Source organism: Mixophyes fleayi, chromosome 1 (assembly GCF_038048845.1).
Source record: "Mixophyes fleayi isolate aMixFle1 chromosome 1, aMixFle1.hap1, whole genome shotgun sequence".
NCBI lineage: Eukaryota > Metazoa > Chordata > Amphibia > Anura > Limnodynastidae > Mixophyes > Mixophyes fleayi.
Genome location: NC_134402.1, coordinates 89626166 through 89652579, shown reverse-complemented (window position 1 = coordinate 89652579; position 26414 = coordinate 89626166). Strand labels below are relative to the sequence as shown.

General features: G+C 39.8%; 1 protein-coding gene across 2 annotated transcripts in view; it reads right to left on the bottom strand.

Annotated features, from left to right (window-relative positions):
• Window positions 1–26414, bottom strand: part of LOC142139997 (putative ATP-dependent RNA helicase DDX60) — a 382899-nt gene that overhangs the window by 2391 nt on the left and 354094 nt on the right. For both annotated transcript variants that reach the window (XM_075197859.1, XM_075197866.1), the window contains exons 37-39: window positions 13084–13226; window positions 12259–12410; window positions 11744–11806 (exon numbers count right to left, since the gene is read on the bottom strand). In XM_075197859.1, coding sequence (XP_075053960.1) covers window positions 11744–11806; window positions 12259–12410; window positions 13084–13226 — 358 coding nt within the window. The remainder of the gene's footprint in view (window positions 1–11743; window positions 11807–12258; window positions 12411–13083; window positions 13227–26414) is intronic.

Here is a 26414-nt window from a genome sequence, read left to right as displayed (position 1 = left end):
GCACTCCCAGCCTAGATCTGGCAATGTGTTTGGGAGCTGAATGGAGGAGTGAAGGAAGTAGAGAGGTCACCAGTGAGGAGAATGGACAAAGCAATGTCATCCCCATTTGTGGAGAACATCAAAGGTTCTGCAGTGTTCTACTCGCTGGAAGATGGCTGTGCTGTACTCCAAGAGGTGAGCTACAATGTACAAGGTGAATGCTGTAGTCATTGCTGATACCTACTTCATATGGAATAACAGTTCATGATGTTCTCTATTCTTTATATCAGGCAGTATTTAATACACATTATTTACACATGCCAATCAGTAACTCTATCTTACAAGCTCTAGCTTTACTCTAGCTTTAAAGTATTGTCCTACTTTTGTATGTATGTGCCATACTTTCTGGTCATATAGAATATAAATAATGTGCATTACACACAGCCTAATATCCCTCATATACAGTAGCATGCTCACTAGAAACAGCCTCATACCCACTCCATAAAGCCACATGCCCACCTTAGTGTGCCTATCACATACTGTCTCGTGTCCACCTTATATTTCCTTATTCCTGCATTACAGCATTGTACTCACAGTACACTGTCCAAAACCAACATAAAAGCATCATGCCCACTACATATTGTCCCATGCCCACTATATATAGATTCTGTAGTACTGTTCTGTACCCAGCATAATATTTTCACATCCAATGTATAACCAGCCCTCTGCCAAGTTTGTTTCATAGATGGTCAGTAAACCACCAAAGTCTCCCTTCTTACAATATGTAAATATAAAACTCTCTTCCCCACTTTAATAAAGCTATTTCCCGGTACTTTGTTCCAGGGTCGGATGCAGATTTTATATTTTGCACTCACAAGGGTGTCCTGTTATATGATTTTGGGATCCAGGTCCCATACACTTTATAGAGCCTTGGTGTTTAGTGGTGAACTATCCCCATTAGGTGTATTATCTATTGCATTCTTTATATACTGCACTAAGGTGCTAGCTGTCCTTAGTGGACTGACCACTCCCCCTCTAGTGTCTGGTCCCGCCTCTATGATGGCTAACCACACACCCTTTGGTGGGCCCCTAGTGTTGCATTCCCCAATGGGCCCTTCATGCCCTAGTCCGACACTGAGTGCAACCGATTCACTGCTGTTCTCTTCTATGTCCCACTCTAATGAGCTTAAAACAGCTAAAAGAACATGACACAGACCTCAACATAGGGCCACTGAGAATACTCACAAAAATTCCATATCCCCGTTCCGGCCCAGGAATATGGAGAAAGTATCTGCCACTCAAGACAGACTGGTGTGAGTCTTTTTTCAAGGAAGAACTTGTCACTAGTACCGCAGTCGACCCTACAACAATAGATTGGGAGTCTAACGGTGGGGCTAATGCGGAGTTGTTGGCAAAATAGGTATAATTACTCGAGCAGGGCCGTTTTGCCTCCTGTTCTCATTACCTGTAGCTTTTGCTCACCAGCTACACTGCTCACCTCCTCCTTGGGCTCTCTGTCCATTGACTCCACTCCTTAATTGTCTTTGCACCTCTTTCAGTAGCTCTAAACATGTGAGTTGCGCCCATGCTAATGGACACAGGTTTCAACCTGCACTGAATATACCCCTTGCACCTCAATAGCTGTGCTGAGAGTTGTAGTGTCCTTTGTTTACTACATTGTACTGTTATACCATGAACTGTCTTGTTGATTGCCCTCTGTATGGTGCTGCAAACCTCATGTGGCGCCCTATAAAAAAAGGTTAATGATAATAATACAAATGGCCAGGGTGGGCTTAAACACAAACACCCACCGTCCTATTTAAATTAGACTAACTGGGCTATGGACTCTCAGCCTAAAGTATTTGATTTAAATGCTTAGCCTTTATGTCTCCTCTGATCAAAGAGGATGAGTTAACTTTGTAAAGTTATTTTGGCATACCAGATATTCAAGCACTATTAACCTCAGCAATAGACCCAGCTTTTGTATCTTTAATGGGTAAAAATGTAAAATTAGGAACTGATCAGCTCCTCCGAAATATTCAGTTTAAATTAGCAGATATTGTTGATTATCTCCTTTTTACTCTGGATAAAATAAAGAGGGAGAGTAAATTGGGGTAGCGAGCACTCACAGCATACTTCATGGCCTCTGAGATGGCACTGATTCAGTCTTCACCTAGAACCATCTTAATGACAGGTCAAACCTTTAATTATATAACTAATATCTGCTGTACCAAGCGGCTTACATCAGCAGGCTTATCCATCCTGGCACCTAACATGGTTGATTACCCCAACCTAGGAAACGCAGGTCTATTTGGAGAGAATTCCAATATTAGATCCAAGTCCACCATAAGGCCAGTAAGTCATTCTCACACATTAGGGGCAATAATAGATACAAACAGCTCTTTTGAAGAGAGTTTAAGTACCAAACGTCCTAAGGACAGTCCTAGGCTAAGCATGCTTAGAAAAAAATCCATTCTGCCAAAAACCTTACATATTTCAAAAGGAAGACCTGCTGGAAAACATCCATCTACAACAGCCAGTACATATAGTACAGTCATGGCCAAAAGTTTTGAAAATGACACAAGTATTGGTTTTCACAAAGTTTTCTGCTTCAGTGTTTTTAGTAGAGATGCTCACTGACCCCCATGTTTTGGTTTTGGTTTTGGTTTTGGATCTGGATTACCTTTGGGTTTTGCCAAAACCGCCCTTGCGTGTTCTGGTTTTGTTTAGCCATTTTTTACAAAATTAAATTTTTAGGCTAAAATCACATAATTTAGGTATTATTTTGTACTTACAATATTATTAACCTCACTAACACTAAATTCCAATGATTTCCATTCAATTTTTACCATCTCACAGGTCACAATATGCTTTTCATACACTTTCAGCCAAATACTGCAGCCATTTGGCTGGATGGTAAGCGACAGAGCAAAGACTCAAACACACGGCTGTTCCTTGCACATCTACAAAACATTGCAACGAGCGTTCCACTTATTTCTTGGATAAGTGAGACAATTCTACAGCTAATACATGGCAACGATCGATCGCTCCACCTGTTTCCTGGATAAGTCAGGTAGTTCTACAGCTAATATATGGCAATCAGTGCTCCACCTGTTTCTTGGATAAATGATGTAATTCTACAGCTAATATATGGCAACGAGCGCTGACCGCCCCCCGGGCATGCGTGCTCTTATCAGACACACACCAATCCAGGGTGCCAGACAATGCACTACAAAGAACTATTGAAATTCACAGTAAAAAGCCAGTTCATCAGTGAGCTTAGAATCAGCCCCAATGAACTGCTTTAAGGACGCTATTAATCAAAATGACCAAAGCACCTTTTCTCTTTGGGTGTATATTACACCCTAAACTTATTAGTGCAAATTACGAAAAGCCTGCTGTGACTGGATCACTGTTAAATAACTTTTGGTAAAATTTATTTAAAGCGAATAACGCAGCGCACTTATTTATGTAATTGCATTTGCACTTATTTTTTGATATTGTTTATATTGTGGGATAGGTAATGGTTATTTCTGAGACCAGGGAAGAAATTTGTCTCTTGTCTAAACTTGCTATAGGATATGCCTATTTCAGATGCATATATCTGACACAATGAGCCTGTATTTACCAAGCCTTTGGTGTATTGTGTTTTGGAAAACTGGCTTGTTGTATGTCCCTTTGTTGTTCTGTGTGAATATGAATTCCGAACGGTCTGATGAAAGGCATGTGTTAATTAGATCTTTTGATGTGTGAGGTTTAACTTGGAGACAGGAAGGTTTAATTTAAAATGTGCTGCCACATGTCCTGCATCTCAAAGATGCAGGAAATCACAGCAAGGTTTTTAAGAATTTTAAAGCTAAGTATAAATACTAGTGGCTTTGCAATGTATGTAAATTTATGTTTGTATAAATAGAGTATATCATGATGCTAAAAATAGCATGTGTTCTGAAAGGTATAAATGCTCTGTCTTGTACACTGAAATGTATCATTCTTCTGATGTTCCATCTGACCTGACCACTGATACCTTAAATCAGTGGGACTGTCCTTGTCAGGACACTTGAGCAATAAAACATCACTCTGCTTCAAAGAACTGTTTGAAAACTTCTTCAATATTGCTGTTTCCTGTGATCTACAGATTAGACCCTAAAATCTAATCCGTTCTCCGGCTGTGTCTGCAGTTTGGACCCAAGCATTCCGGGTACCATCACCCTGCCTGCTACCTGCAGCCCTGGTTAGTGTGATAGGCCAGGGGGGATCCATCCACAGGATCCCTGATCCATAGTAAGAGGTCAGGAGGACCAGTCCAGGCACACCAGCAAGGACACACACTAGCAGCGTCAGTTACGCAGAAGAAATCCGGTTCTGGGTGCCGGTATATGAGCCCAATGGTGGCAACAGCTTAAGCCCCTCCTACTGCGGCAAGAGGGCGCTTTTTGGATAACGAAAGGGAATGGTGGCAAAGTAAGCCCAGCCGGTTCCTCGCAACAACAGACAGGGTGGCATAGGCGGTCCATCCTGTCACACCTGCAAAGACTTGTAGATAAATAAAAATGACCAAAGCACCTTTTCTCTTTGGGTTTATATTACACCCTACACTTATTAGTGCAAATTACGAAAAAAAGCCTGCAAAGACTTTTAGATAAATAAAAATGAACAAAGCACCTTTTCTCTTTGTGTGTATATTACACCCTACACTTATTAGTGAAAATTCAAAAAAATACAGTTTAATCCCTGCTAGGCACTCCCTAAACTAGCTATCAATGGCCTAAAGGCATGTTAGACCAACAGTGCTGTGAAGTGAATTATACACTGTCAAGATGATGTCGTCATCATCTTCAGCATAATCCTCACCCTCATCAGTGTTTATATCATCATCACAGACTATTAATTCATCTCTGCTGGAATCCGCCATTACAGAAGTGTCAGTACTTGGATGTATTTGCTGGTAAAGGCCTTCCTCGTGGAAGATGTAGTTCATTTTGATGAACATCATCTTTTCCACATTTTTAGGAAGTAACCTCCTATGTCGATCACTGAGAAGGTTCCTGGCTGTGCTGAAAACTCTTTCTGAGTACACACTGGAAGGTGGGCAGCTTAGGTATTGCAAAGCAAGTTTGTACATGGGTTTCCAGATGACTTGTTTTTCCTTCCAGTATGGAAAGGGGCTGTCTGACATTTTGATTTCATTTAACTCTTGAAAATAATCCTCCACCATCCTTTGCAGAAAATACAGCTTTTATAAGGGGTATATGACACCCCAAACACTGTGTAGTGCAAATTCAGAAATATACAGTGCTGCTATATTACAATCTCAGTACTCAGCAAATGCAGATTTTTTAGAAGGGGGGATATGACACCCCAAACACTTTGTAGTGCAAATTCTGAAAAATGCCTGCTCTATTCCTGCTCTATTCTGTGACCTAACCTTTCTCTGTCCCACTCAAATGGCGCTAGATCACCGTGGAGGCGGGTATTTATTCATTCTAAAACTTCCGAGATCCGCCGATGTCACGTTGATGGTTTGCCTCATTTTGGAAACCGAATAGGCGCCAGAGTACCGAACATACTTGGCTCAATACTCGGATCCCCGAAGTTTGGATGGGTTCAGTTTCAAGGAAACCGAAACCGGCCAATTCTAGTTTTTAGACCTTTTTGTCAGATGTTGCTATTGTATACTGAAGTCAAATAACAATAATTTCATAAGCGTCAAAGGCTTTTATTGACAATTACATTAAGTTTATGCAAAGAGTCAATATTTGCAGTGTTGACACTTCTTTTTGAAAACCTCTGCAATTCACCCTGGCATGCTGTCAATCAACTACTGGGCCACATACTGACTGATGGTTGCCCATTCTTGCCTAATCAATGCTTGGAGTTTGTCAGAATTTGTGGGTTTTTGTTTCTCCACCCGCCTCTTGAAGATTGACCACAAATTCTCAATAGGATTAAGGTCTGGGGAGTTTCCTGGCCATGGACCCAAATTTTTGATGTTTTGATCCCCCGAGCCACTTAGTTATCACTTTTGCCTTATGGTAGGGTGCTCCAGGATGCTAGAAAAGGCATTGTTTATTACCAAACTGGATGGCTGGGAGAAGATGCTTTTGGAAGATTTTTTGGACATTGGTTCCATTCTTTATTCATGGCTGTGTTCTTAGGCAAAACTGTGACTGAGAGAGAAATGTCCACTATTGTGCAGCTACAATAAACTAAAGGGAAGCCAGTCACAAGTAACAACATTGCATGCGGACATCTATATTTTCTAATAGCAATTGTCAGCTTTCTTAGATATTACTTCATTCTGTGGTCTTCATCATATATGTGTATTTCAAGATAACAAAAATAACATTTTGGTTCAATTTAGTATGCAAAATTTAATTGAAAGACCTTTATTCTAATATATTCTATCTAATAATTAATACATCAGATAGTGATCATGTGTTAAGAAATTCAGATGTCCAAATCTACATTCAATCCTTAATATAGTTCTGAGATTTTGGATCCATAAAGATTCTCTGCTATATAAAGTGGTATCTACCTCCTCCCCTAACTGTGAGGGAAATATATTCAATACATATTATTATAAGACACTGTATTAAACTTGGATATGAAATGTAAAGAGCCGATGTCCTTTCTTAGTTTTTTATTCTGTTTACCAATTAATAATTGTTCCCTATATAAATCAAGAGTCTTATTGAAGGCCTGACTGAGAAGTTCTCAGGGATAATGTTTTTCATTAAAAGCCTCAAGCAGTTTTCCTGCTTGATATTTGGATATATCGATTTCTGAACAATTCTTACCATATGACCCTTGGGTATATTGTTAATCTATGGGTGATGGTGATTACTTTTTTAATGTGGTTATTATTAGAATCTACTTGTTTACTGAAGGTTTCAACAACTATTTTTTGATTAGCTATTTTTAGAGAGATATATAATAAGGCATTTTGAAATGGATGTGTATTGCTAGTAAATTTTAAATAAAAAATAGATCATCTATATTTACTCCTATAGAAAACCAAGCCCTCCCTACACATGTTTTTCTTTAAAGATTCCCATGAACATGTTGAGAAACTTTACATGTTTTCGATAAATTAGCTTTATAATGAATTGTTAGTTTTTTCTTCTTTACTTTGTGTTCAGGTACTAAGGGCCTGATTCATTAAGGAAAGTTAAGCAAAAGTAAGCAAGTAAGGCAAAATCATGTTGCATTGGAAGGGGAGGTAAATTTAAAATGGACTCCATTTTTTGCCTAATAAATCAGACCCTAAATGATTATCTTTCAGTACTCTCTTAGGTTGTTCTACCAGTGTTGCTAGGAGGTCCTAAGAAAGAACTGAGAGTAAATCTGTCACTGTTTTAGCCATGTGTAAAAGGAAAGATCAAAATGTTGCAGACCAAACAAGCAGATGTTTGTTCACTTCCATTCCCAGTCATATCTTTCAGAACATAGAGGTTTTATTTTTCTACTTGGTAAGTTATATTGTATTTACATCCTTGCTTAAGGTATTCCAGTTCATGTGGTTTATATAGTTCTAGAATACAATAATCTAGGCCTAAGATTAAATGATTTAGCTGAGATGATAGTATTAAAAACTAACAGACATATGATTAATAGCATACTTGCCTACTGTCACACGCCGCTCCCATAGTTAGGTGCCGGCGCTGTGACTTTCCCTTTAAGAACCATGAGTTTGCTTGCTTCTGCCTCAGAGACATTACTTTCACAGGTGTTCCTGGCTACTGTGATATGGACCTCCTCCCAAACCTCATTGGTCCTGGAGCACTATATTAACCTCCCATGGTTATGGGCTCATTGCCTGTTCTTCGTGTTACTCTGGTTGCATTTGGATCTGGCTGTACACCTCTCCTTCCGTGTGTCCGTTACCTGCTCGCTGGACTGAACTCCTCACTGCTGTTCACCTGCAAGCTGCAATCTCCTCTCTGCTGTTCAGCTGCAAGCTGAGATTCCTCTCAGCTTGCATGGCTATACTCCGTTTACGCCAAGGCAATCATTCAGTGGCACAATATGTTATTGAATTCCGCACTCTATCTTCTGAATTGTCTTGGAACGATGAAGCATTAGTGGCTGCTTTCTGGCAGGGGTTATCTGACCGCATAAAAGACGCATTAGCCGCCCATGAACTTCCTACTACCCTGGATGCCATAATATCATTATGTAATAAAGTGGATCTACGCTTCAGAGAGAGAACGGTGGAGAAGGAGATAGCTTGTCGCCTACTCCATGGGCCTGTGCCACATCCTGTCTCACATTCTTCTATAATTGATGAGCCCATGCAAATTGGGAGATCACGGCTGACCCCTGAAGAACGTGACCGCAGACGCCGAGACAAGTAATGTATCTATTGTGGTGACTCGGGTCACTTCTTAAATTCTTGTCACAAGAGGCCGGGAAACGCCAAACCTTGATCTGATCTGGGGAGGTCAGATTGGGGCTTGAAGAAACCTCCTCTTCTGCTGCTTGTACCATTCCTGTTTCTCTACTATGTGGCTCTAAAAGACACTCTACCCAAGCTTTAATCGATTCTGGTGCTGATGAAAACTTTATTTCGCATGGTCTAGCTACTCAATGGTCCATTCCCTTTGTTCCTTTAGAAACTCCTGTCGTCATTACAGCTATTGATGGATTTCATTGGTCCTGGAGCACTATATTAACCTCCCATGGTTATGGGCTCATTGCCTGTTCTTCATGTTACTCTGGTTGCATTTGGATCTGGCTGTATACCTCTCCTTTTGTGTGTCCGTTACCTGCTCGCTGGACTGAACTCATCACTGCTGTTCACCTGCAATCTCCTCTCTGCTGTTCAGCTGCAAGCTGAGATTCCTCTCTGCTGTTCATCTGCACGCTAGCTACTTCGTGAGTTGTTTGCTACTATCAAGTTACCTGTCACCTGTAGTTCCACGTCTGGCACAGCTTTTCATCACTCTGCTGTTTACCTGTTTGCTGGACTGTTATTGTGAACTGCTTATTGTGCCAGTGGCTATTTCTTCAGCTCAAGTTACGTGCTTCAGATACTCCTCACCTCGCTGCTACTTCTAGGCAACATCTTGCTGCATGTGTCTGTGTACATCCAAGTCCTTGGATGTTGTTTAACACTTACTACTCTGCTAGATAAGAATCACTGTGATACCAGTAACCACCTGCTAGTTGAATCATCTCTATTCTCGGGTTTAGCCAAGTCTATATTTTACTCTGTTTGGACTTTAGCTGTACCAGTGATTCACCTTCATCTGCTGTGTGTTTACCTATTGGATTTAAGTGTTCTTATTCATCACCTCTGTGTTGAACTGTTGTATTGCTCATCTCATGCTGTTGCCAAGGGTTACCAACTATGAAGTAGCATATGTGATTTGTTTCTGCAATCTGACCAACTGCCGTGTGTTCAGCTCTGCTGATATATATATATTTATTTTTTCCTGTTGTACCATCAGTCAATATACTACTTTACAGCACTACTATTATCTTCTGTGTTATTATTCTCAGTGATGCTTATGAGCCATGAACTTTTAAACCTGTGTATACCATCACTCTGCATATCATCGTGTTCTATCTCCACCATCCTCTACTAATACTATCTATAGTAGAGGCAAGGGATCCACTAAAATTATTCAGAACTGTGACACCTACTTTCTCCTTGATTTTTCCAAGAGAGGGGCGTGTCTGGAGGGTGGGAGGGGGCGTGGCACGGCCAATCGAGTCATTTTGGCCCCGACCCCCACAATGAAAATGCCGTTTAGTTGTGGGGTGGGGCCAAAATGATGCGATTCACCGCAAATCGTGTCATTTTTGGATGCCAGGTGCAAGATGTGGGAGATTTGCCAGCTCTCCCGGGAGTCCGTGAGACTGACCCAAATTTCGGGAGTCTCCCGGACATTCCAGGAGAGTTGGCAAGTATGATTAATAGTTAAGGACTAATTTGCTTGTGGTTTAGAAAATTCTTAACTGGTAGTTTCGAAGACTGTAAGATGTTTTTCTTCGAAAACTAGTCTGCTGTTTTTACTTATATATGTGCATTGACATCTATAGATTCATAACTTTGACCATTATGACTTATAAAAGTTGATTTTTGTCTAGAAAAGGGGAAAAGAGCAACTTCCCTGCTGGTATTGTGCATTGCTATATGACAGTATGCTCTCTCACTGATGGAACCATCTTGTTAAAGAACAAAGCAACTTATCATCAGTGTACAAACATACTTCCTCCTGTGTGATATTTCCATGACACAGTGCTTTTATAAATAACTGATTTCATATGTTTTATACTATAAGATAAGTTCTACACTTTTTTCTTCTGCTTAGGAGCTGAGCTTTATTATTTCAAGCTTGTAAATGATAACTGTAGAGTTTTGTGGGACCTCCATTGTTGATCCCAGTATTTGAATAAAAAAAGAGATGCAGTGCAAATAGTGACACTGTAATGAAAATGTTGCAATAGTTTGGCAAAGAAAAGATATCACCCTAAGGGGCGTATTCAATTGTTCCTCCGGCCGCCGGAAAAACGAGCGCTCTAAAACTATTACCGTTTATACGGTAATATTGCGCGCAAAAACAGTTAATACGGTAGTTTACTCGCTGAATTTCATCTCGCAGCGAAATTCAGCGAGTAATAACCGTATAAACGGTAATAGTTTTAGAGCGCTAGTTTTTCCGGCGGCCGGAGGAACAATTAAATACGCCCTTAAATGTTCAATATAAGTATCTTACATTTATGCTGTCTCTACATACATACATCTAATTGTCACAAGTTTAATCATTTATTTTCCTCTGACTGTATCATACTGTAGGTTATTCTCCTTGTTTTTAATTTTTCATTCACATAAATTATGACATACATATATTGCAGGGAGGAGCTCTTAAAACCATGCTACGTTCTACTGTAGATCACATACACTTAAACAAAGCTAGTAAGTAATAGGGCTTGTTTATTTTCTATCCGTGAAAATACTTTTTTCATTCACCATGCAAGTTTTTTGACACATTTTTTCAAACATATTCAAAGAAAACAACAGAATCCATCATTCCGACAGCTGCTCTTTCCATGTAACCATGTTCTGGTGATCTACTTCTAAGACTTTAAATAGCTCCAGTAGCAGGAGCTGTGTGTGATATGGTAAATGTCTTCCACAAGGATGAAAAAATGCTATGAGAATATTAAGTTAACTGTACTTTAAGAGGAGATAAAACATTTATCTACAGTGATAATAGTCCCAAAATCCGTGTCATATAGCTATTTTCATTTTCTTCACTATAGTTGTTTTGAGATAAGTTGGAACCAGGATTAGAGTTATATTCCTTGAATGGGAATCTTCTTAGTAATCAAGTGTTGAAAGCATCTTTTTTTATATATGTAGAGTATGATAATTATAATTGATGCCTTGTGTTAATAACCATTATATGAATATAGTAAAACCTATACAACAATTTCAAATTAAGAGCTATCTAATAGTCACTGATTCTAGTTAAAAGCTTTTATGAATCAGGCTTAATTTCTAATAAACATTATTTGTTTCTGTAGTTATAATTTAAAAAGTGACAGGTGTGTTACATGATCAACAAAGACTGCAAACCAATTGCATGATATACCATAATACCTGCTATATTTAGTACTTTTTTCACTAAGTATCTTTCAGAATGTTTGCTTTCTAGTTGTAGGCAAATGTCATTATAACTTCACTTTCAGGTCTGTAATTGGAGTAATAATAATAATAATAATAATAATAATAATAATAATAATAATAATATATTACCTTATAGATTCAATGGAACGACGGAATTTGCTTAACTTGTAATATGCATTCCTTCTATACAACCTACAAGAAAAAAATATTTGTTTATAAAACTACAAAAACAAACAAGTTTTACCTATCTGCCCTATTTTCCAAATAGAATAATGCTGCTGCTGTTCTATGGATTAAACAGACCCAAAAATTAAAGGTAGGTAATACATAGACAATGAGCAGTGCTAAAATTACTCTTTTGAAATAAAAAGAACAAGCCAATGTTTAAATGTAAAATACAGATAGTATTTAAAATTTATTATACTGAAATAAATCCATTCAGTGATCAGCTTAGATGTTTTTGAATGTAATAGCTATAGTACGACATAGATAATACAATGTAAATATTTTTTTTAAAACTACAATTAACTGAATACTTTATTTTATGGCATTTCAATTGGTTTCTCTCTCCATAAATGAGTACCTTAGTTATCCCCACAATTTTTGTTTATGCCATACAGAATAGATTTTGAAATAATACATACCCGTTAACTGTTAATATGGCTGGTATGGAGCCATGTTTGAAAAATTGAAGTGCATAAGAGTTAAGGGACATTTGTCTTCCACAAGCATCAGTTTTCTCCAGGTGTAACAGTGGAATATGTTTGTCAGGTATATGAGCTGTTTGCAGCATGACCTGTGGAAATAATAATATTTGTTTTATCTATTCCTGACATTCAAAGAAACTTATGTTTTATTTACATAATAACTTCGCTGGCTTTTTTCAAAATTTTCCACTAAAACAAGTGGCGGCTTTGTATTTGGCTGTCTTATTTGTCTTCTTTGGCTGCCAATTTCCCTGTGCAGAGATTTATTAATGGATGCGTTATACCTTTATCAAGGAACAACTTAAGAAACATCTGTAACTTGGTGGGACTCCCCTCTAATTATGAGTATAGGTAGTAGTATAAGTAAGATTAGAGCATTCATGCAGAAATCAAATGAAAATGACTACACTGAACAAAATTGAAGTCATATGCAGGGCTGATATATATATATATACATATATATATATATATATATATATATATATATATATATATATATTTATAGATATATATATATATATATATAGATATATATAGATATATATATACACACATACAGATATAGATGGATATACATATATATTTATAGGTTTTTTATATATATATATATATATATATATATATATATATATATATATATATATATATATAAATATACATACACACACATACACACACATACAGAGAGAGAGAGAAATGCATGCACCACTATGATTTCAATTATGTTTTTTGATGTTTTGAAATATTGCTTCTACCACTTACATTGCTCACATTTGTCACAGACATCAAGTTATGATCTGTATTTCCTGACAGACACGCAAAAGGGGAGATAGCACTCCTTCCATTAGAACATGACATCAGATGGTCCACCAGCCCCGAATCTGTGCATTCTTTACCTGAGAAGTCTGATTGTGAACAGTGTATTATAAATTCATTGACCAAATTTAGAGGGAGGAAAAAAATGAAAATATGTCTAAAACTAAAAGTTCTGAAGAAAAATATTTAACTTAACTACACAAGTTTAATGTACATATGTAGCAGGTTTTAATATGAGACTATGCTTATAATACTGCCATTATTGTAATGTGCCAAAGAGATTCATAGAAACAAATCATATCACATTGCCAAGGGTTTAAAAGACATTACATTTCTATTAAATAGAAAATTTAACATGCAGTACCCTTAGTCAGATGCCATATTAAAGAAATTGGGGTGCGCATGTGCATGGAAGCCCAATTTTGATTCATTCAGGTAAACAGTTTAAAGAACTTCCGTGATGTGAACATATTGAGTGCTGTTCTTGTGATTTTTTTCTGTAGTTTGCAAATGCAGTCAATTTACAGCACTGAGGGGTTATCAGGTTTTGTTGATTGTATTAATCAGTAGCTAACAATATATTAGGGGAAATTTAATGAACCCAGAATGCTATTGGAGCCTAGTGCGCTGTGCTGCTGTGCCCACTTACAGTTATTGAGGTACTGAAATTTTCGGACATTGATGAGGAGTCACATTGCGCAGGACTCTGGCGGCACTTTGCAATTACCCCCCCTCCCCTCCCCAGTGTCAGTACAGTGACAGTTTGTCTTAAGTGTCTGTCAATGACAAAACTAATTGATAAGATTTTTACTTGCATCTACTGCAGCACTGAAAACCCCTAAAGTAAATATAAGCAAAAGACACCTACAAAGTGAAAATAGTTTCCTGAATATTGTAAAATGTGGATTGCAAATTGTAAGGAAATCAGAAAATATATGCCCTGATTCATTAAGGAAAGTTAAGTAAAAAAATTGAGTAAGTAGTCTCCTGAACAAAACCATGTTACAATGAAAGGAGTGCAAATTAGTTTTCTATTTTGCACATAAGTTAAATACTGTCGGTTTTTTCATGTAGCACACAAATACTTGATAGCTTATTTGTACACTGAAATTTAAAGTTGGTATTTGTGTGCTACATGAAAAAACAGACAGTATTTAACTTATGTGCAAAATAGAAAACTAATTTGCACCCCTTGCATTGTAACATGGTTTTGTCCAGGAGACTACTTACTCAATTTTTTTACTTAACTTTCCTTAATGAATCAGGGTCATAGACATTAAGGGGCATATTCAATTGACGGCGGGATTGCCGAAAACCCCGCGCTCTAAAAATATTACCGTTAATATGGTAATCCTGCGCATAAATACTGTTAATATGGTAATTTACTCACTGTATTTCAGCTCGCAGCTCAGGGAGTAATTACCATATTAACGGTAATATTTTTAGAGCGCGGGACTTTCGACCATCACGCCGTCAATTGAATACCCCCCTAAGCATCATACAGTGTATTGTGACAAAATGAATAAACCTTGCAAGAAGAGTCAAGAGTGAAAAAAAACAAATATGTCATAAACTGCAGACTGTTGATGCTTCACTTTCACTGCAGCAAAATCCCCTCACACGTTAAGACTTAACCTGTACTAATAATAAAATAAAGACACTGACACCGGAAATTTGTTGATAATTTGTTGACAATTAAAGTTCACTGTTTATTGAAAACAAGACATGGCAAATTGCGAGTCAGCTACAACTAATAATAGTAGCCAAACAGTGTATGGCCATCTGGTACTGTCCACCACCGCAAAAACAGGTAGTATTGGACCCAATAGGGGGGGTAAAGAGGGGGTTAAGGGTGGGGGAGTATGGCAACACATTGAATTTAAATTTAGTGAGGAAGGATTCTTCTGCATGTACCAGCCATAGATCCATCTCATGGGATCAAGCCCTGCAAATTGTGTACCCGGATCTACTGGGCCTATACTGGAGTCCCAGTGTGCAGGTAAGTTTATCCAAAGGCATTCCCCAAATTTATTGTCTTTGATTGAAGCAGTTACTGCCAACTGCCCAGGAACTTAAATGCAGCTAAGGAAAGCCTGCCTCAGCTGTGGCTATAACTGCCCCAGACCAACGGAGTGGGTGCTGCAGAGGGATGGATCAATAACCACAAAGAATGCTAAAATAGTATGTTAAACTAAAATTTGGCATGAGGAGTCCAGCGGCTTGTACTAAATCGGGCTCCCGACCCCAAGGGGTCTAACCCTATCAAATTGAGTACAACCGGAAATGCACTTACAGGATTAAGGAAAATGCAATGCCAAACAAACGTGCCACGCGAGTAGCAAATGGACACCTCCAGCATGTTTCGCCTGTGCCAACAGTTCCCGTAGCCATCAGACTTCCATCCTCCACAGCAAACGCTGTGGTGGAATAAATTGTTAAAGCTGCAGCTGTAGCTGCCCCAAACCTAAATGAATGAGTGCCATGGTCCTTAGCTGAGAAACTTTATAGGCCGCTGAAGGATGGCTGGCAATGTGTTAAAGTCAATTGAGAAATCAAGCGTCGTCAAGTATGTGACATCCCCTGTGTCTAAAATACTGCTCACCTAAGGCAACCGGACATATGGTCAGGCCATAAGTGAGTCAATGAAGCCACTTCATGTGCATGCTCTGTAGAGTGCCATAGGCACCAACTTCAGTCAGGGCAGAGCAGAAGATCCCAGCACCAGCCCTGATCACAAACAGCAATAAATGGACAGGGTGGGGTTCAGTGCTGTGACCAGGAACCGTTCTTCTATTTCTGGCCACAGCACATTTGTTTGTTATTTGTGGCTGTTTTTCCCCTATATAGAAATCTATTTCTGTGGTGAAAATATGATACCCAGAAAATTGCAGGACATCAGGACGCTATATATCCAATTGGCATTGAGTTATATTAAAAGTAAAATTTATGTGAATAGCATAGCTTTATAACTAAAAACCTATATTCATATGGTATATGTTTTTAATTGTTTTTTGTCCAGAAATGTGTAGTGCGGATCGTACCCATATATATATATATATATATATATATATATATATATATACACATGTCCTTAATTGTTTAAATTAAATAAACAGACCGCACCTTTCCTTGATGACAGCAATTCAAACTTAAGCAATCATTGGTTAGGAAATGTTTTTGTAATGTATCTTTATTTTTTTACATTTCTTTTGTATTTTTCTTTTAAAGTTTTAACTTCAGATGCTGGTGCTGGTCTGTTCATTTTATTTGAACAATTAAGGACAGCCTTTTGTTGTTATATTTTATTGTGGTTAATTGTGTGCATCCTCTTCTATTTATTTTTGTGTATATATATATATATATATATATATATATATATATATATATATATATATACACAAGTTAACCCGTGCATGATACTCATGCATTCTAGTCAAATCAAGATACTTAAGGTCTTAAAAAGGTTCTTGTCATGCATTTGGGCCTAGCCCAGGCCTCCTCAGGGGAAGATCATTACTTCCCGACGCAAGCGCCCTTTTTAATGTGTGTTCATGAGGTAAAATTACCTCACGAAAATGAGTTTGACCCCTCAACTCGTAAATTTAGCCTTTACTACCCCTCCCACAGGGGGAAAGGGGGATGATGGAAGTTAACTGACTTGACTATTCTAATTTTTTTGTCAAATAATGTCAGTATACCAAATTTCAGGTCAATTGGATGAGCCCTTTCTGAGAAAATAGTTTTTTCCACACACACACACACACACACACACACACACACACACACACTAACGCACGCCTCTACACATGTGTGTTCATGAGGTAAAATTACCTCACGAAAATGAGTTTGAGCCCTACCAAATTTCAGCCCTTTTTGAAATTTTTTTCCTACACACACTAAGAATTTAGTAGGTCAGTGTATAACTCTGCCCAGCAGGTGGCGCTGCAACTTGGGTTTTTTTTTCCACACACACACAGACGCCGCTAAGCATTTATATATTAGATATATATATATATATATATATATATATATATATATATATTTTGAAGTTCAGGTCCTTTATATATCTATTTGTTGGGCCTTGATAATAGTTTGAGCGACGCTCACAAGAGTTTTATATGTATACTAGCTATGTTTATTCTATCACGGAACTATTTTAAATTTCTAGAGGTGTTCTACCTCCAAACATGTGGCACAGCGATGGGCACAACATTTGCACATAGCCTCACAAATCTGTACATGGGAAAATGGGAACTAGATTTTGTACATAATGTTTACAACCCCTATTTGAAACACATAGTATTTTATCATCGGTATATCAACGATATTACAATGATTTGGGATGGCCCAACAGATGTGCTGGAATAATTTTTTAATTATCTGAATAGAAACGACTTGAATTTGAGATTTACTTCTAAATCTGATGATGTGAGTGTAGATTTTTTGCATCTTGTTCTGAAAATAAAAAATGTAATGATTACTACAAGGGCATTTATCAAAAAGGTAGACACCAACAGCTACTTGCATTATGGAAGCTGCCATCAACGGAAGTGGAAAAACAACATTCCCTTCTCGCAATTTATCCTTGTTAAAAGAAATTGCACAGATGAAATAACTTGTGGCGAGCAGCTACAAATCTATGTGGATCGGTTTAAAGAGAGAAGATACCCTAATCAAGTAATCAATGAGGCTTTAGATAAAACACGTTGTCTTGGTAGAAAAAAGATGCTCACTTATAAAACTAAGAAAGAAAAGGATACAATAATTCCTTTTATAACCGGATATAATAGAGATTGGAGTATCATTCAGATGGACCCAATTTTGGGTAAAGTAGCTAATAAAAAAACAGATATAATATTTAATAGAACTAAAAATGTGAAAGTCCTTATAGCACCTAGTATGCTAAAAAATATAAATAACACAAAAGGTACCTTTCTAAATAAAATTACGGGGTTCTATAAATGCTCCAGTTATAACATGTGTAAACTGGTTGATGTGAAAAATAAAATATTTGCAGATTCCCGTAAACAACAAGAATTTAGAATCTTATGAATTGTAATACTTCTTCTGTGATTTATGCAATAGAATGTTCCTGTCATTTGAAATATGTGGGGAAAGCATAGAGGGCTTTAAAGCTGAGGATGCAGGAACATACTAGGGCTATTAAAAAGAAGTCCAAGCTAAATTCGGTACCAGGCATTTTTTAAAATATCACGGGGGAGATTATAGCGGTTTTAAGTTTAAAGCAATAGAACACGTCACTTTAGGAGACAGGGGTGGCAAATTGGATAATAAACTTGCATGCCGGGAGATGTACTGGATTTTTAAACTCGATACTTTAACGCCCATGGGGCTCAATGAAGCTTTCGAATTTGCCCCTTTTATTTAGTAATTATATTCTCTCTTCTCTTTTTTCCTTTGTCTAGGTCCTATGTTGATAATGTTTGACATATGCGTCTCTTCTATGTCTTTTATGTATTTCAACTTTTTATATTATTTTATATTTTATATAATTCATATTTGATATATATTGATGTAAATTCATAGAGGGATTTTATGGTCCCGGTAGTGACTAGTATGATTTCTTTTGCAATCTTTTTTAACCCTTGTATAAATTTTTGCATGAATTATCTGTAAACATTATCTGTATAAATAATATGCTTTGGAATATGCTATTTATGTTATTATATATGATAATATGTATGGGGATGTTATACTTTATCGGAAGATTAGGCTCTATATATGTCTAAATAGAAGTCTTTCAGATTTCCGGAAGTCCGTGGTAATAGGGGCTTCTCAGATAGCCGGAAGTTGTAACCTGGAAGTCCGCGATACTTTGGAGTAATGTCATATGAATGTATTATGTAAACATCCGAATAGGGGCCTTTCAGAATACCGGAAGCTATATTCCGGAAGTATGTCACCAGATGTGATGCACGGTTATACGAGACGTAATGCCGGCGTCTATGTGATATGACTGGTGAACTCAGACTATTTAAACTCCGTTTGTCACAGTGTGGTTAAACCCTTGAAGAAAGTCGTGAATGACGAAATGCATCAGTGATTGGCGGACAAAAGTAAGGTCGAAAACTAATGCAGGGGAACAGAAGTGAGCTTGGGACAGACAAGTAAATAAAAATAAATGAAAGGAGAACGAAAAGAACAGATAAGGACAGCACCGCACTAAGTCCAGGATACACTATGCACTTCCCTCCAGCAGATTTCCAGCAGAGAAAGAGGACCCAGCATGCCTTGGGAGGAGCAATATACTATCCTCAGAGACACTCCCATGGACAGCCCATTGGATGGGATCTGCATTGGACTTAACCCCGAGAGGGTAAGAACCAGTCATTAACCCTACCACCTGAGTTTAAGGTCGTTTAGCTTATGGCTTCACTTGCTATTGTCAAACCGGTTCTAATGTTGAAAAAATGTGATACATTCTGAAACTTTGACCATGTTTAAGCTGGTACTTCCATGTTCAATCCTAATGTCTACATTGTATAGTACTTTTTTTTTTTCCAAAAGTTTTTATTGTACAGAGATTACATATTACAGTACACCATACATTTCAAAGTACAAAGATGAACTGTACAAATAAGAATTTTTAACAATTTAAGAGTGGGGTAGAGAGAGATAGCGATGTTAGGAACTTACCTTGTTCCCGTTCCGCTGCGCTGTCAGCGGGAGCTGACAGCGGTGTCCATCTCTTCAGCGCTTCTTCTGTTAGCGCTGCCGCACTTTTGGGTTCTCTCTGCTGCTGATCATGTGACTCCTGGGCGGGGAATTCAAACTCCTATATCTCCCCTGCTCTGACACGCTGCCTGTGTCAGAGCAATGTGTTTCCTGTTCCTGGCTACAGTTCCTGTGTCCTAACTCCTGTGAACCTGCTCCCTGTTAACCCCTCTATTCCTCCTACTCCTGTGTACCTACCTGGCTGTGACCTGACTATTCTTTGGCTTATCCCTGGCACTACGCAACTGGACTATCTTCTGTGTACCGACTCGGCTGTGTTACCAACAATTTTCTGGATCTCCCTCTGGCACCGCATACCTGATACCTTCTGTGTACCGACTCGGCTGTGTTACCAACTATTCTCTGGATCTCCCTCTGGCACCGTATACCTGATACCTTCTGTGTACCGACCCGGCTGTATTACCAACTATTCTCTGGATCCTGCCACGCACCCATCGCCTCCGTGCATCTACCGGTTACTGTTCCAGACCTACAAAGCCTGAAATTAACGGTTAGTGCCTGTACTTGCACCGCATTGTCTATTTTCTTGTCTACCTGCCATCACTTAGAACTTTCTCCCTTACGTCAGTAGGCTAATCTGGGGGCCGCGACCTGCGGTTCTTCGGCAGCTAAGCCCACACTACCTTGCGGTGGTTCTTGGTGAAGACCGGAAGGCTGTTAGACTCCGCGCCCTAGGTAAGCCTGTGCTAATACTGACTAAGGCATCAAAATCGTAACAGTTTGCTCTGACCCTTATCTAACTGATGGAAGCGACAGGGAATCCCACTGCGAGAGTACTACTGGATAACTTAGCGGCTCAGGTTGAGGAACAGGGGAAAAATCAAGAACAGTTATTACAGATTCTGCAGACTCTGTCTAACAGGTTGGATACTCTCCAAGCAGCTCAGGTGGCAGCTCCTAATCCTCCACCTGCTCCGGCCCCACAGCCTGCCCCCGCTCCAAGCGGTTCAGCTGTATCTGCTCCCACCACCTCTCAACTCCGCATACCTAACCCACCCAAGTTCAATGGGGATCCTAAGGAATGCCGAGGCTTCTTGAACCAGTGTGCTATTCAATTCAAACTTTTGCCCGGAAACTTTCCTACACAGAAAACTAAAGTCGCTTATATTATTTCCTTATTGTCTGGGCAAGCGCTTGCCTGGGCTTCTCCTCTCTGGGAACATGATGACCCCATTCTCCATAATTGTGCCACTTTCTTGGAAACCTTCAGACGCATCTTTGATGAACCCGGACGAGTCTCCAGTGCAGCTTCTGGACTCCTCCGTCTGCGCCAGGGTACCCTTACTCTGGGCCAGTATGCCCTTCAATTTCGCACTATGGCGGCCGAACTTCGTTGGAACAATGAAGCTTTAGTGGCCACATTTTGGCAAGGCTTGTCCGATCGTATTAAGGACGAGCTAGCAGCCCGAGAGTTACCCACTACCCTGGATGCTTTGATCTCTCTCTGTAGCCAGATTGATATACGTTTCCGTGAACGCACTCAGGAGAGAGAGAGTTCCCGTCGATCTACTTTCCGTTTGGCTCCTCGCTTCCAAAGTCCTATTACACCGGAGGAAGAGCCTATGCAGTTGGGAAGAGCACGTTTATCCCAGGAGGACGGGTATTTCCATTATCTCTACCCGAATCAGAGGCCATGTCCCTATATATTAAGGAGAATTTAAACAGGGGTTTTATCCAGAAATCCTCGTCACCAGCAGGAGCAGGTTTCTTTTTCGTAAAAAAGAAGGACGGCGGATTGCGTCCTTGCATAGACTACCGTGGCCTCAACGCCATAACGAAAAAGAATAGGTACCCCTTACCATTAATCTCTGAACTCTTTGATAGGATCAAGGGAGCTTCAATTTTTTCTAAACTGGATTTGAAAGGGGCCTACAACCTTATCCGTATTAAACAAGGGGATGAATGGAAGACGGCGTTCAATACGCACGATGGGCATTTTGAGTATCTTGCCATGCCATTTGGACTTTGTAACGCTCCTGCGGTTTTTCAAAATTTCATTAACGAAGTTTTTCAGGATTTCCTGTATCAATTTGTTGTCATCTACCTAGACGATATTCTTATTTTTTCACCTGATATTATTACTCATCGCCATCATGTCTCCTTGATTCTTCAACGCCTTCGGTTGCATCGACTGTACTGTAATGTGGACAAGTGTGTCTTTGAAAAAACGCATCTTCCTTTTCTTGGTCACGTGGTTTCTGGCTCCGGATTACGTATGGACCCTGAGAAATTAAAGGCGATTTCTGATTGGCCCCAACCGGTTGGACTTAAGGCCATCCAGCATTTTATTGGGTTCTCTAATTATTACCGCAACTTTATCAAAGGGTTTTCGTCTGTTATTGCACCCATCACTTCCCTGACCAAGAAATCTGCCAACGCTAAGACCTGGCCACCAGAGGCGGTAGAGGCCTTCAAGTATCTTAAAGAAGCCTTCACATCGGCACCTATTCTTCAACAGCCAGATTCTTCCTTCCCCTTTTTTCTCGAAGTTGACGCATCCTCCACTGGAGTAGGAGCTATTTTGTCTCAGAAAAATTCTACTGGAAAGTTTTCTCCCTGTGGCTTCTTTTCTCGTAAATTCTCATCCACCGAAAAAAACTACGGCATTGGAGACAGAGAACTACTTGCTATCAAATTGGCCTTGGAGGCCTGGAGACATCATTTGGAGGGAGCCAGATTTCCTGTTACTATTTTTACGGATGACAAGAACCTGCTTTATCTACAAACTGCATCCTGCCTCAATCCCCGTCAGGCCAGATGGTCTTTATTTTTTTCACGATTCAATATGATCATTACCTTCAGACCAGGGTCCAAGAACAAGAAGGCTGATGCTCTCTCTCGTTCCTTTGATTCTATGGATACCGAAGAAGAGAGTGTTAGGTCTATTCTAGATCCAGAATGTATTTTGGCTACTACTCCTACTCGGGTGATCATTCCTCACGGGAAGACTTTGGTTCCTCCACATCTCCAAACTAAACTCCTTAAATGGGCTCATGCCTCCCGTTTTTCTGGTCATGCCGGTATAAAGAAGACCTTGGAATTTATCTCCCGTAGTTATTGGTGGCCGGCTATCCGTTCGGACGTTCGACAGTTTGTGACGGCGTGTTCCACTTGTGCTCAAAATAAAGTTCCTCGTCAAGCTCCATACGGTCTGCTGCAGCCTCTGCCAATTCCGGATCGACCTTGGAGTCATCTCTCCATGGATTTTATCACAGATTTACCCTCCTCCAGAGGGTTCTCAGTAGTGTGGGTGGTCACCGATCGCCTTTCCCGAGCCGCTCATTTTGTGGCATTAAAAGGTCTCCCTTCTGCTCCTATTCTGGCTCAACTCTTCATTAAAGAAATTTTCCGCCTACATGGCTGTCCAGATATTATCGTTTCTGATCGAGGAACTCAGTTCGTGGCAAGATTTTGGAGGGCCTTTTCTCGTCTTTGTGGAATTAAGTTAAATTTCTCTTCTGCATATCATCCGCAAAGTAATGGTCTCACGGAAAGGACGAATCAAGAATTGGAGAAATTCCTCAGATGTTTCATTTCAGCTAAACATGATGATTGGGTTGATTTATTACCTTGGGCAGAATTCGCCCACAATAATAATTCACACGACTCTACCTCCATTTCTCCCTTTTTTGCTCTTCAGGGATTTCATCCTAAAGTTCCACCCTTCAAAGAGTTAACCGCTTCTGGGGTTCCTGCAGTGGATTCCCTTCTATCGGACTTCTCATCTAGGTGGGATCTTATCAAACGCAAATTACTTCACACCTCTGCCATCAGTAAAAAAGAATTTGACAAAAAAAGAAGACCGTCTCCACTACTTACTCCTGGTGACAAAGTGTGGTTGTCTACAAAGAATCTTCGCTTGTTGGTTCCTTCTAGGAAATTCGCTCCCCGATTTATCGGTCCCTTCAAGATCATTGAGGTCATTAATCCGGTGGCCTTTAGATTAAAATTACCCCCTACCTTGAGGATTCCCAATGTCTTCCACATTTCCCTTCTCAAACCACTTGTTGTTAACAAATTCTTCTCTTCAAGACCTCCTGCTGCTATTTCTGCACCAGATCAGGAATTTGAGGTGAAGGAGATTCTAGATTCTCGGATTTCCAGAGGTTCCTTGCAGTTCCTGGTTGACTGGAAAGGTTACGGTCCTGAAGAGCATTCGTGGATTCCTGCACGAGACCTTCATGCTCCGAGTTTGTTGAAGAGATTCCATACCAAGTTCCCTCTAAAGCCTTATAGGTTGTCCGGAGGCCACCCCTGAAGGGGGGGGTACTGTTAGGAACTTACCTTGTTCCCATTCCGCTGCGCTGTCAGCGGGAGCTGACAGCAGTGTCCATCTCTTCAGCGCTTCTTCTGTTAGCGCTGCCGCACTTCCGGGTTCTCTCTGCTGCTGATCATGTGACTCCTGGGCGGGGAATTCAAAATCCTATATCTCCCCTGCTCTGACACGCTGCCTGTGTCAGAGCAATGTGTTTCCTGTTCCTGGCTACAGTTCCTGTGTCCTGACTCCTGTGAACCTGCTCCCTGTTAACCCCTCTATTCCTCCTACTCCTGTGTACCTACCTGGCTGTGACCTGACTATTCTTTGGCTTATCCCTGGCACTACGCAACTGGACTATCTTCTGTGTACCGACTCGGCTGTGTTACCAACAATTCTCTGGATCTCCCTCTGGCACCGCATACCTGATACCTTCTGTGTACCGACTCGGCTGTGTTACCAACTATTCTCTGGATCTCCCTCTGGCACCGTATACCTGATAGCTTCTGTGTACCGACCCGGCTGTATTACCAACTATTCTCTGGATCCTGCCACGCACCCATCGCCTCCGTGCATCTACCGGTTACTGTTCCAGACCTACAAAGCCTGGAATTAACGGTTAGTGCCTGTACTTGCACCGCATTGTCTATTTTCTTGTCTACCTGCCATCACTTAGAACTTTCTCCCTTACGTCAGTAGGCTAATCTGGGGGCCGCGACCTGCGGTTCTTCGGCAGCTAAGCCCACACTACCTTGCGGTGGTTCTTGGTGAAGACCGGAAGGCCGTTAGACTCCGCGCCCTAGGTAAGCCTGTGCTAATACTGACTAAGGCATCAAAATCGTAACAAGCGATAGGCGATAGAAGGAGATGAGGGGGGGAGAGGCAGAGGGGATCGCTCCACATTTCTCAGTTTCAGAGTTTATAAGTAATGTAACGTAATACAACATAGGAGTAAAGTAGTACAGAGGCAAAAGGCGGCTGGGGGGGTTGCAAAGAGGAACATAGCATCCAAAATCTTCATCTAGGGAAAGGAATACATTTGGCATATTATAAAATAACTAATGTTCTACTTTTTTACTTCAATGTTTATAATATCACAGTCTTCTCAGTAATGACAATTTAGTGCCCTCAAACACTCACATAATGTGGGATTGTGTATGACTATCTAGAGTTTCTATATACACACTCCATCTGGCATGAAAGTTTTTAACCCCTTTCTCCAAGTCAGAGAAGGTAGCACGTCTATCAAAATATAGAAGGTATTCAACAATTCCTTCTTTAGTTCCAGCACTGTCGGAGATATATGCAAAGTCCATCTGCCCAAGATAGCTTTTTAGCTTTTTTAATAGTAACTGTTAACATGGGTATTATTTGAAGATCTCTCAAATTATCTTTCCGCATATCAAAAGCAGCAAACAGGAACACTTCACAGTGCGGGTGTAACTGTAGCCGGAAAGTAAGGTTCAGGAAGGCGGTCAATTTGTTCCAAAATTTAGGTATTATGGGGCATGTCCATAGGTTATGTATCAGTGTAGCCTGGTTACTCTTATATTTAGGGCAAAGGCCAGATTCAGAGTCCACCATATGTTTTCTTTGCATTTGAGCAATAAATGCCCTATTAACCGTCTTGATATGAATTTCCTGAAGCCTTGCCGAATGAAGGGCTTTCATGATATGATCTATATGGGCCAGAATTTCCTCCGGGGATCGAATTCCATTTCCAGGACTCCCAAACCCTCAGCCACACCGAGGACACATCTGTGTTTATCAGGTCTGTATATAGGTATCTAATTTTGAATTTATGTAGTCGAAAAAATCCTAGTATAGATTCAAGATTGACTGATGCGCTATCACTGATTGGTAATACTGCTCGTTGTTTCCTTGTGACATAGCGGCTGATCTGTAAGTAAATGTAAAAATGGGTACGTGAAAACACATAAACCTCTTTTATCATTATCATTATCATTATTATTATTTTATTATTTATTTATAAGGCACCACAAGGTTTCCGCAGCGCCGTAAGAATGCCCTTCTTATTCGAAACTTCATAAGTCTGGTTGTCAAGTGCAGGGGTGAATTCTGGATTGCCCTATAATGGTAGGTATTTAGTGGAACATGGGTTATTATAGAATTTCTTATTGATTGTCAACCAAGCAGCGTAGGTGTCATGGAACAGAACGTTATGTAACATTTCTGATGGAATTAGGGTCTTAGGTAGGTGCAGGAGCTCGGCTAGGGCATAAGGGAAAAACATTCTTCTTCCAAT